This window comes from Apis cerana, linkage group LG10, assembly GCF_029169275.1.
Source record: "Apis cerana isolate GH-2021 linkage group LG10, AcerK_1.0, whole genome shotgun sequence".
Classification (NCBI taxonomy): domain Eukaryota; kingdom Metazoa; phylum Arthropoda; class Insecta; order Hymenoptera; family Apidae; genus Apis; species Apis cerana.
This window is the reverse complement of record NC_083861.1, coordinates 5981288-5993427: the sequence shown is the minus strand read 5'-3', so window position 1 is coordinate 5993427 and position 12140 is coordinate 5981288. Positions and strand designations below refer to the sequence as shown.

Here is a 12140-nt window from a genome sequence, read left to right as displayed (position 1 = left end):
AGAATTTATTAACTACGTTTAGTTATTTTTAACACTCGAAAGATTATATAAGCGATTCATACTTTCACTAAGACTAGAAATTCCAATCTTTCGTATGGAAATAATTGCATTAAACTAATCCTGAATTATATTTGATATTTGATTTTCTATCCCAAGTGGATAATAATTTCAATTATAATAATTCAAATAAATATATATTATTTCATATTTCTGCAAATATTAGTACATCCATCTATGTTAATATTATTGTAATACATTAATTTCAATTTAATTAAATAGTCTTTAATGATATTAATGCTTAATTAATGCCTTTATTAATAATTATTTATTGTTTGCATAATTGCATATAATTTATAATATAATTTAATAATTTGTAAAATATATTCCCTACGAGGATTCCCATCGTAATAACTCTTTCCAACACTTGTCCATATTTTTAATCAACAATTATATTAGTATTTTATTTCTATTTAAATTCAAATGTTTTTTGCAATATTGATACAATAACAATATAAATAATTGTATGTTCGTTTTATCCAGTCGATTATCAACAACAGTTTCAACTACGGAAAAACCGAAACAAGACGTAACTGCAATGCCATTGCCAGTTAGTACGAGCACACAACAATCTTCGCAATCACAGAGCACACCGGATCCATATCTAACTCATTTCGATCCTCGTTCTGAGCATCAGAGCTACAAGCAAGCACAAATGAGGCTCGAAGAGGTGCACAAGGAGAAAGTAACAAAAGTAAGCGGGTGATACCATCTATCTCATTCTAATTTCTCTTACTTTTTTATACAAAAAAAAGTATTATTTTTACTAAGTTATTATTTTCGTCTTTTTCTTATGTTGATTTTGTTTTATTATATATATTTCGTTGGATTTTATAATATGATAATATATATGATTTTATGATATGAATAATATGATTTTCGAAGAAAACGAATTGAATTTGAAGAAACAGCGTATCAAAGAAGACGTAAAATCGAGTTTCGAGAGATAGCTATTATCTCGCGGAACACTAGTGTCGAAATCTTTGTGCTACAACGTTTTCAGGTGATGAAGGACTGGAGTGATCTCGAGGAAAAGTATCAAGATATTCGTGCCCACGACCCAGTTGCTGCTGATGCTTTCAAACGATGGATGACCGCGCGATTCCAGGAAACTGTTGCTGCTCTAGAAGAGAGCGGTGCCGCGGAGAAACATCAATTAAGCGCTATGCATCAGCAAAGAGTACAAGTATGTGATTTAGAATAATGGATGCAAGTGGCGAGCATTTCTCGTTTAAGAAAGAAAATTTTTATCAATAGATTTAAATAACTGAAAGATACACTTGTTGTGCGAATCTCAAAGTGTTTTCAAAATTGATCACATCATCATGATAACAGTTAAAAAATGGGGAATCTACATGAGAAAGTTTTATATTTTTCAGTTAATTTTTCATGTAGATTTACAAATATATTATATAATTGATATTTATGAATGTTGCATTTATCTTTGAAGATAAAAATGAAGTATATTAATTTTATTGATTTATTAAATTAATTTAATTTGTATTGTATATTTATTTTATATATATATATATATATAGATAAATTTAGTTTATATATATATTTTTAAATATTATATCTTTAAATTTTTTAAATAATTTTCTTTTTCTGTAATATTAAAATTTTAAAAATATTCTAATTTGATTCAAATAAAATAATATATAATTTAAAAATTTTGAAAAAAATTTTCTATTTTTTTTATTATTTGAGTTTAATTATAATTTATACATCATTTATGTAACATATATATATAATATAAATTTTTTTTTATATTATCAATTTATAGGAAGCTGTTAAACAAAGGAACGAAGAAGCGATGTCATGTTATACAGCTGCTTTGAACGAGACACCACCAAATGTAAGTTTTTCAAATATTTTATTCAATCGCAAATATATTTATTATATTTATTTTTATTTAGATGCATCGCATTCAGAAATGTCTTCAGAAGTTGCTTCGTGCTCTTCACAAAGATAGGCACCATACTATTGCTCATTACAAACATCTGCTGGACAGCAGTTTGGAACAAGCTCAACGTGAAAAACCAGCAACCTTGGAGCATTTGGCGGAAATCGATAGAATCACCAATCAGAGCCTGTTGATGTTAGAACGGTAATGTGTCCGTCGATATAGAGTAACGTCAACGTCTCAGAATACTAGATTCCAGATTTTGACAGAGCAGAAAGAAATATACTTTGACTTAATAGAATACTATATGGAGGATTTCATTCATTATATTTAGGTATCCTGATTTAAGCGCAAAAATTGGCCGCCTTATGGATGATTACGTTTTGGCCCTCAGGAGCAAAGATGAGACTCCTGGACTGCTGTTAGCGATGACACGAGAAGCGGAAGCAGCCATTTTAGATAAATATCAGGCCGACGTTACCAGTAAGCAACAAGGTAATTTTAAAATTTAATAAACGAAAAAGAAATAGAACATAATATAACATCGACTATATTTATGTGAAATTCATTATATCTGTAGAAAAAGAACATCAAAAACAACTGGAACGAGTACGCAAGGAGCAACGCAAAGCTGAACGTGGTGAATTACGTACAGAACAAGCACAACAAGAAGAAAGCGATTCGATAAATGATAACAAAGATATTCAACAACAACCAGAGCAACCGGCAGCTATGCACAGTGAAGGGCTTGTTAGAGCAGCTCATAGTTTGACACATGACATTTCTCATTCTGAACCGGTAAATATAGATAATATCGCTAGAAAAAAATGATATTTATAAGAAAAATGATATAAAAAATGTTTCTATCTTATTTATGATATAGGGTTATTCTGTAAGAAGGGAGATGTATCACAGAGAAAGTCGATCTGTCTACTTTACACTTGCATTTGCTGGAATTGCACTTATGGCTGCAGCAGTAGTAGGTGTAGCAGTATTCAAAAGACGCAGTGCAAGAAGCCCTCATAGTCAGGTATACCTAAAATACAATTTTAATTAATTAGAAATTTGATAATTAATAATAATTATATTAATAATAATTATTATTCTTAACGCCAATCAGGGATTTATTGAAGTTGATCAAGCGGCCACACCAGAGGAGCGACATGTTGCAAACATGCAAATCAATGGATATGAAAATCCTACATATAAATATTTCGAGATCAAAGAATAATTTAATCACCTCGGTCTACAAGAGATTTTATTTGAAATTGATCTTTAATTGTCCGTTCTCGCGTATGTTCTTCAAGAATCTCATAGTATTTTGTTAGTGTAAGATATCTTTCAGGTTCGAGGTTCTTCCGAAGATTCCGAAAATATATAAAATCTATGTCTTAGTGATATATGGAATAAAATCTGTCCATAGACGAATAGGTATTGCGATACGATATCATTATGTGTCACGTCTCTTTATAATAACTCGCGACGTTATACGAAACATAACGATTTATGATATATATAAAGCAATTTTCATATAACATCTAGTAGATAGAAATGTTATGAGTCGATTTCATACACTCGTATCAGAATTATCTACAAGACAATTCGAAAGGGAAACAACATGCCAATGTGCCATATAGGAAAGGCGTAAAGTTGTCTTCGGAAGTATCTCATACACGTTGTTTTCGTTTGTCATACATGTTATTAACAAAATAAGTAAACAAATAAACACAGGAAGGAGCGCTCATAATGATAAACAAATCTAAAGAAAAAAAAAAAAAAAGAATCATCACTCATTAATGTTATACGCGATATCCTTCAATTAGAAGGCTGTGGACTATGATCAATTACGGACATTGTTTTTTCAGCAATAGGAAATGCGAGTGCGTTAAAAGAAGAAACGTATCTCATGATGACGCATTCATAATATGCGTGCTGTTGCGCTCTTTGCTGTATACTTCTAAGTTCTGATATTTTTCGAGATAGTAAATGGCAATAAAAGTAAATGCAGCTTAAATAATACAATGAAAATAAGAAAAAAATGTTAGCAGCGGTAGCAGCTTACACAGCATAAAAATATAATCCGATTTAAAAAAAAAAAAAAACATGATAAGCATATTACATAGCACTATGCAAAAGTGTATGCTCTACGATACTCTTAAAATATCAGAACGGCGATTAATGCACGTTCACCTTCGTGATTGCAGCTGTTTTTTCATCTCCGTTCGATTCCCACTGCCTGATTTTTTCAGCGACCTTTTCAGTACTTAACGTCTACTTAGATTATACAACTTTATACTTATAAGAAATTGAATCATGAACGTATCTAAAGTTATTATGAGAAGCAAGATATTTTATCATTCCATAACAAATGTCCACTATCTTATCGAGGTGCTGCCCGAATGTATGCACGGAAAATATTCGGCAGCTTTGTTCGATTCGGCCGAGTTATCGTCGTGTTTCGTAATGAAAACGGACGAATCGAAAGAATCACGTCGAGGTTGCCGAATAAGAGGAACAGTTCAACACAGGAGTTTTTTTGAGTGGCATTAGTACCTCAGATTTAGGTCGAATAAGTGGCGAATGTTAAAAGCAAGCGTGTTTCTGTCTTCTTTTTTAATTCACCAATTTTTTTTTCTCTCAAAAGATGGTTCATACAATAACTATCTTAGGATTATTAATTATATATGATGACGATAATATATTACACGTTTAATGCTTATATATTTGTATATGGTCAAAAGATAGTAGGCTGCGCTTTAGCCAGGGTCGCGTGGGAAAGCATAGCTTTCGTTTGTTTTAATAAATATTGCACGTTTTTTTATTTATATTATATTTCTTTGTATCAATAAATTAATTATATTAATACATATATATATATATATATATATATACATATATCAATTTGATAAGTGTTATATAATTATAACAAAGAGTAACAATAATTTTAGTCGCGCAAGTGTTATGTTATTAACGATGGTTTAAGATGTTTTTATTTAGATACTATTTATATCAAAGAATTATATTTTTCTTCTCACTTTCTCTTTATTATAATAAAATCATTTGTTTTATTATGTTAATTTTGCTAAAATAAATTAAACGAATGCGCAAACCGAGGACATTGAACAATAATCCTTGGATTCCTAAGCGCACGTGAAGCAGCTGCCTTCCTATTTAGCGAGCATAGTAGACTGTCTCACGCAACTCCGGTGGAAGAACGAGCCAACGAAAAAAGTATATACACAGGCACACACATTCGCGCATCGCTGAGTGTTAAAAATATTATTTTAGATATATTAAAATGATAGCAATTAACCATATGTCTATGGAGATACAACAAAAGCATAGCATCAATGCGTTAATAATAATATAAATATCTATATATATATATATATATATAAATATATATGTTCATGTGTGTATGTGTGTGTGTGTGTGTGTAATATATGAACAATATATATACATAGATATATATATACATATGCATATACATGTACACCTATCAAATTAACTATACATTATGTACCTATAGCATATAGTCGTTAAATGAGAAGAAAAAAAAAACATTGACACGTCGCGTAATAAAAAAAAAATTTGACTTGATACGGATTCACAGATGTTGATGAAAAAAACATGTTGTTGTCTCTAGAAAAAGAAAAAAAGAAAAAAACAAAAAAAGAATACAAAAATACTATTCCTTTTTTTTTAATTGTAATAATCATTCCAATTATAATTTTTATTTAATGTAAAATAAAAAAAAAAAAGAATAAAGATGGTATGCGACCACATGACAATTGGCCTACGTTGGCGGATGTGCTGTTGTTTATCATATATTATATTTGTCAAAAGATATGATGCGAATAGCACCTGTAATGCTTGCCAAATTTATCTCGTGTACCATCTTTTAAATAACATAATTATAAAAAATTTGGATTAGTAATAACAAAAATTTATACACGCCAAAAAAAAAAGAATATCCATTCTAATGAAGTTTTAATAAAAGAATACTTGAACAGCATACAAAACATAACATTATTTCGATTATAATTGTATTGAGAAAATGATCAAAGAATTTGAAAAAAGATTAATCATCAATATTCAAGCTTAAAAACTGGAAGCATATCAGTTTTTAGTCTGTTTGTTTTAACGATAGAGCATCTATGTCATTTTTTCACTTCAAGATATTGTGAATTTGCATCGAGTCACTCTGTATAAGTTTAAGAATTGATTTTTGTAAAGAGGTAATAAATATTTACCGTAATTAATTAAACTTTAGCTTAAAGAAAAGAAAAATAAATGGAAAAAAGACATGTGAGAAGTGAGGAAAAGAAAGAAGAAAAAAATAAGAATGAAGGAACAAAAGAAAAAAATAATACGTCCTTTGCGTAGCGGTTCGGATTTAGAAGTTGGCGAAAATGGGAATAATAACGGAACTAAACTTTATTTTTGCAGTTCTTTCGGTATAGATCGATTCTTACGATTTTATCGCGTCTTTGATGAACTTTAATATCGTAATAATGATGAGATACGAGAATCCGATTGTACGTGCAATATATCAATACTCGTGTATTTACACGCCTATACACAGCGCTATATATAGTTTTCGATCTTACGTCTTACGCATTCGTTAGTATTCAAAACAAAGTGACTTTATGTTTAAATCAAAGTTCTACTCGATATCATCATATTTTTATGTTACTTTGTTATGTTATTCATTATTGTTTTAGTTATCGGCAATTGAATTACTTGATTAATAATAAAATATTTGTATAAATCGATTGATTGACGCAAGATAAACTTAATCAATGTCGGATTAGATAAAAATTGATATTTCATAAATATCACCCATTTGGTCAAAAATAAATATATATAAATAGAAAATGATACGCAATCTAAATCGAAGAAAGTTGATGAACTTTTTAAGTTACTTTTAATTGTAGGATCGGAAACTTCACGTTTACTATAAAACATTTCTATGACGAATAGAAAAATTACTAACCGGAGAATTAAACTAACTTCCTCGTCTCCCTCTTTCTCTCCATTACACAAGAATTTCTCCTCGCCACTCACAAATTTTATCGCATTAATACACTCCGTGAAAAGAACGTATTGTGTTTGTGGATATATGTAATTTTACTTATCAATAAATAAATTACAAAGATAATTACTAATTGAATGTCAATCATTCTTCAACATCGATATTAAATGAAATATTCTTATTCTTATTCAATATTCAATATTTTCTTACGGAACAATAATTGAAATTGATTGATATTTAATTTAATTGAATAATATAATTATTGTTAATATTAAAAAGTTACTTTTTTTATAAATTTAAAAAAATTATTAAATTTTAAATAAGATCATATAATGAATTAAAATATGTAATAATTAATTCATGTATGTATAATTTTGTATATGAATTAGAAACACTTGGTGTTTATATAAATGTAATATAAAAATATGTTTTACACTAAAAATCTTAGATAATAAAATTACCAAGAATCATTTTCCATACTTAGATATCGTTAATATATCTTTATGATTAATTCATTTGTCGTGACTGGTTGCTTAATACACAAGAGTCACGAGCATTGAATCACAAATTGTTGTTTGTCATTCACCAATCTGACAAAATTAGCATTGAAACGGATGTACGTTACTTTCGTTTCTTTAACATTATAAAACAGTAACATCCGGTAAGTATTTTTTTTATATTAGTTAGAAAATAACTTATCCATTGATATATATTAATTGATACTTTATCATAATAATTATTATTACAAGATATTATAATCAGTTTGCAATAAAAGTTCATAAGTATTTGATAAAATATTGATACTCAACATTTTTATTAATGTACTCAAAATTTTTATATGATATATTAATTAATAATTATGTGCGATTGATTGATAAAAAATTTATTCTTTATAAATGCATTTATAAATATTAAATTTAATTTTGATTTAAAGTACAACATTAAAATTAAATGAAAAAATTTTTATTTTAATACAAATAGAATAATAAGCGAATTTTCCACTTACAACTATATGCATGTATACTTTTTAAGCTATTTGTTACTAGTAGTAGTTATAGTTCATTGTTGAACACATGTGAAAGTCAATAACATTTAATTCGTACCTAGTGCATGATATTATAAGATTGTATTGTGAGATAATACTATCGATCGAAAAAACAATATGGCGACCACGATAAATATCTAGGAAATGTCAAATCCAAAATAAAAATCAACATTATCAGAGTATGACGTATACAAAGATTTTAATAATGTAAACATAATGTAGTGCAAATCAGAACATAAAAAATAATTATAAGTGACCTGAATATCTTTAATACCTTAAATTTGATAACCTTACATGTTAACATAATGAACTTTGAAAGGTATTAATATTTATTATTAATTATAAAGATATTCATTTAAACAATTTTTATGTATTTTATATTTAAATTATTAAAAAATAACATTGCTAAAAAGTATATTATTAGTCTTTACCAATAGATAGCATAATGTGATTTTTTTACTTTTATAGATTCTACAATTATTGTTTGTTTTAAAATAATTAATAAAAAATTTATTGCTAAATGAATAAACAAAACACAGCTCAAATGTCACTCGATGATGACTTTGATAGACCATTTGAAGATGTGGAACCTCTACAATGGGGCGCATTACGCGAATTATGTCATGCTAATGCAGAATATTTCATGCCACATCAAGATGAGAACAGTATTAGAATTAGAGCTGCACTTATGGCTATACTAGATCATTTGATACAATTACAACCATTATATAAAGAAATTAGTAGAATTGCACCAATGTTTGATCTTGATGTTCAGACACCTGGTAATGGATATAGAAGTTTTCTGGTGCTAATAGACAAATGCATTATTCATTCTCGTTCAATCTGTCATCAAATATATTGTCAAAAAGATTCTATATTTTTTCGTAAAAGTTATCACATGAGGTAATTATGATTTTAAAAAATTATTAAATATTTGTATCTAAGATTATATTATATTAATATAATCTTTTTTTTTTCATGATAATATTATATTAACAATAATACAAATATTTATAGGGAAATTGAAGCTTGCTCACAATTGTTGGCATCTTTGTGCACTTGCTTAGAGCATTTACAAACTCTTTATTCATGGAGTGAATATATAAATGATGGAAAACCATCTCTTTTTATAGGTGATAATCATAATCCTCATGAAATTTTAAATAAAGTAGAAACCATAAATCAGTATTGTTTTTATGGTAGATGTTTAGGATTTCAGGTAATGATGAAAACATTCACTATTTTTTGTTATTTTCTAGTAAATATATAAAAATGTGAGATATATAAATATGAAAAATATTGTTTTCAGTTTCATGATAATTTAAAACCTATTTTAAAGACTATATTGGTTTGTATGGCAACATTCAGTGAAGCATTTTATGCTAATGGTACATTGCTAGCAAGATGTGCTAATTCTGTCAAATATATGTTAGATCCTGAAATAAGAGCTCGTCGTATCGTCGATGTATCTCAACGTGCTGACATTTCATTTTGTCAAGCTTTTTGGTTTCTGAATGAGACTGGTAATATGCTATGATTTTCAATAACATATTACATAATAACATATATATAATTTATTTTAAATATAATAATTGTTTGCTTTATTTTGATAATTGTTTTAATATATATATAATATATATATATATATTATTTAATATATATATATATATATATATATATATAATATATATATATATTATTTAATATATATTATATAAATTATATATTTTAGATATTGCACGGAAGTTGCCCGCTATAACATCTTCTTCTTTGGCAATAAATCAAGTAATTTCTATTCCACCTGAAGAGTTGACACTTTCTACATTAAATGGATCAACTATATCAATTCCTATACCAAATAGTCATATCGGAAAAAAGCCGATACACGTTAGACTTTTAAGTTCTAAACGTCGTTTAGGAATGGTAAAGAGATGACTTACTTATTTCATATAGATAGCACTATTATTATTTTTAGTCATTATTTTCCTCTCCACATTTCCTTTTTATAAAGTAGAAATTTTTGTGAAACATCAGTTTCACTCCTGTGCAGTACATGCTTTTCTCAGGTTGGTTCAGGTGGAGTAGGGGGAGAATTGCATGGATTGTCCAATGAATTGATAATTCATTGTCATGGTGGAGGTTTTGTAGCACAAACTTCTTTATCTCATGAAACATATTTACGCGGTTGGGCCATAAGTCTTGGTATACCTATTTTAAGTATAGATTACAGTTTAGCGCCTGAAGCTCCATTTCCTCGTGCGCTCGAAGAAGTGCTATATGCATATGCATGGGCTTTAAATCATGCAAGTACATTGCTTGGAAGTACAGCTCAAAAAATACTTCTTGCTGGTAAGATGTAAAGAATTGCATGTTATTATTTTCCTAATATACCTTTATGCACATTTTTTTTTTGAATATACTTAATATTTGCATGTAAATAATATAATTTTTTAATAGGTGATTCTGCTGGGGCCAATTTAAACTTGGGAATTACTTTAAAATGTTTACAATTAAATATTAGAAAACCTGATGGAATATTTATGGCATATACACCAGTACTTGTTGATTTTGTATTATCACCTTCGCGATTGCTTTGCCTATCAGATCCATTATTACCTATGGGATTTCTTTTACGTTGTTTGAAAGCATATATTCCTTCAGATAATAAAAAAGTTACACGGTAAATATTATATATTAGAATAAATCACACAATTATTTTTTTATTTCATTTTCTTTCTTTTTTATTTTTTAGAGAAAAAGAACATGATGTTGCCGAATGTATAAAATCAGATTCAGAATCTTTTGCTGAAGTAAGTGAAAGTGATTTAATAGCATTAGCTCTGAGTCCTAATGGAGATGAAACAAATGATGCACATAAATTAGCATCTTTACCATCTGATTCAACTTTGAATTCTGTTACTTTAACAGAAGCTGATGGTAAATAAATGAATAATATATAAAGATATAAAGATATAAAGATATAATTAAATGTTATGATTTAAACATGATATAATTTTTATATTATTTTATTAATTTTTTATTTTAATTTTGTTTTTTGATTGTTTTGATTGTTTTATAGTGGTTTTATATAAATATTTTTTGTATATTCTTTAATATAACAGGAATGGAACATCTACAGGACGAAGCAAAATCTCAAGAATATATTAATAAATTTTTTGAACTTTATCGAAATTGTGGAACAAATACTTCAACACATATTGGAAATGGTACTATTAGTGAAGATAACAATATTTCGAAAAATGATAGATCGTGGTCTTTTTTTGGATGGTCTCTCAGTGGAAGGCACAAAGAATCCAGAGAATTAGATACAGAAAATATAAAAAGTCCTTTGGAAGAATTTATATTCACAGTACCCAGAGATCCATATTTAAGTCCTTATCTTGCATCGGATAATCTTTTAGCACAATTACCACCTATTAAAATGCTTGTAAATTCTTAAATCTTAAATTTTTTATGGAATATAATAAAAAAAAAATTATATATATAAATAATATTTTATAGACATTAGAATTGGATCCATGCCTTGATGACTCGGTTATGTTCGCAAGAAAACTTCGATTGCTTGGTGTATCAGTCACGCTTGATATATTGCCAGGTTTACCACATGGATTTCTTAATTTAACACCAGTAATTATTTCTTTTATCAAATAAAACAATAACATTATATTATATTCAATTATAGCAAGTTATTTAAATTTATAGGTTTCAAAAGAAGCAAGTGAAGGATCAGATCTATGCGCAAAAAGATTGCAAGAATTATTGGCATTATAATTATATGCATGGAGCAAATATTCGTTGAAGATTAAATGTTAATATGCAGGAACAAATTTTCTTTGCTATAATTGTTCCTTTAGATATCAATTTTAATTAATTTTTTATGTACAAAGACTAAAAATAATTTGCAATATCTCAAAAGTTTTATGTATTGATATGTGAACGTGAATGTGTTTTATTCTATTTACATTTTATATTATATATTTATATTTTATTAATGATATACTATGATATTTAATATCTAATTTTTTAAATCATATAATCTCAAATTATTGTACTTAAATGATAATGTCAAAATGTTAATA

At 27.5% G+C, this 12140-nt stretch overlaps 2 protein-coding genes across 7 annotated transcripts in view; both read left to right on the top strand.

The window, feature by feature from the left end:
• Nucleotides 1–7128, top strand: part of LOC107994513 (amyloid-beta-like protein) — a 43059-nt gene extending 35931 nt beyond the window's left edge. The window contains exons 9-16 of one of the 4 annotated variants that reach the window (XM_017051472.3): nucleotides 541–751; nucleotides 1061–1243; nucleotides 1841–1912; nucleotides 1974–2164; nucleotides 2295–2455; nucleotides 2541–2758; nucleotides 2844–2990; nucleotides 3081–7128. In XM_017051472.3, coding sequence (XP_016906961.1) covers nucleotides 541–751; nucleotides 1061–1243; nucleotides 1841–1912; nucleotides 1974–2164; nucleotides 2295–2455; nucleotides 2541–2758; nucleotides 2844–2990; nucleotides 3081–3191 — 1294 coding nt within the window. In that variant the 3' untranslated portion in view covers nucleotides 3192–7128. The remainder of the gene's footprint in view (nucleotides 1–540; nucleotides 752–1060; nucleotides 1244–1840; nucleotides 1913–1973; nucleotides 2165–2294; nucleotides 2456–2540; nucleotides 2759–2843; nucleotides 2991–3080) is intronic. The other 3 variants (XM_062080934.1, XM_017051473.3, XM_017051474.3) reach the window with 3 other exon arrangements.
• A 389-nt stretch (nucleotides 7129–7517) lies between these two features.
• On the top strand, nucleotides 7518–11947 carry LOC107994522 (hormone-sensitive lipase). Of its 3 annotated transcripts, XM_028665112.2 has the most exons (12): nucleotides 7527–7656; nucleotides 8103–8359; nucleotides 8509–8943; nucleotides 9058–9259; nucleotides 9350–9563; nucleotides 9773–9963; nucleotides 10107–10389; nucleotides 10498–10720; nucleotides 10793–10977; nucleotides 11163–11488; nucleotides 11563–11688; nucleotides 11764–11947. In XM_028665112.2, exons 3-12 carry the CDS (start codon nucleotides 8561–8563, stop codon nucleotides 11830–11832), a joined length of 2202 nt encoding a protein of 733 aa, XP_028520913.1. In that variant the 5' UTR covers nucleotides 7527–7656; nucleotides 8103–8359; nucleotides 8509–8560; the 3' UTR covers nucleotides 11833–11947. The 3 variants fall into 3 exon arrangements, with proteins under 3 accessions (XP_016906976.1, XP_061936917.1, XP_028520913.1); XM_017051487.3 differs by lacking the exon at nucleotides 8103–8359 and having other exon boundaries at nucleotides 7518–7656; XM_062080933.1 differs by lacking the exon at nucleotides 8103–8359 and having other exon boundaries at nucleotides 7518–7656; nucleotides 11744–11947.
• The last annotated feature ends 193 nt before the right edge of the window (nucleotides 11948–12140 follow it).

Bases quoted from the DNA above. Each gene is read 5' to 3' on its own strand.
- LOC107994522 (XM_017051487.3), top strand. From the start codon at position 8,561: ATGAATAAACAAAACACAGCTCAAATGTCACTCGATGATGACTTTGAT. The intron at 8,944-9,057 runs GTAATTATGATT...AAATATTTATAG, and splicing joins CGTAAAAGTTATCACATGAG to GGAAATTGAAGCTTGCTCAC. The intron at 9,564-9,772 runs GTAATATGCTAT...TATATATTTTAG, and splicing joins TTGGTTTCTGAATGAGACTG to ATATTGCACGGAAGTTGCCC.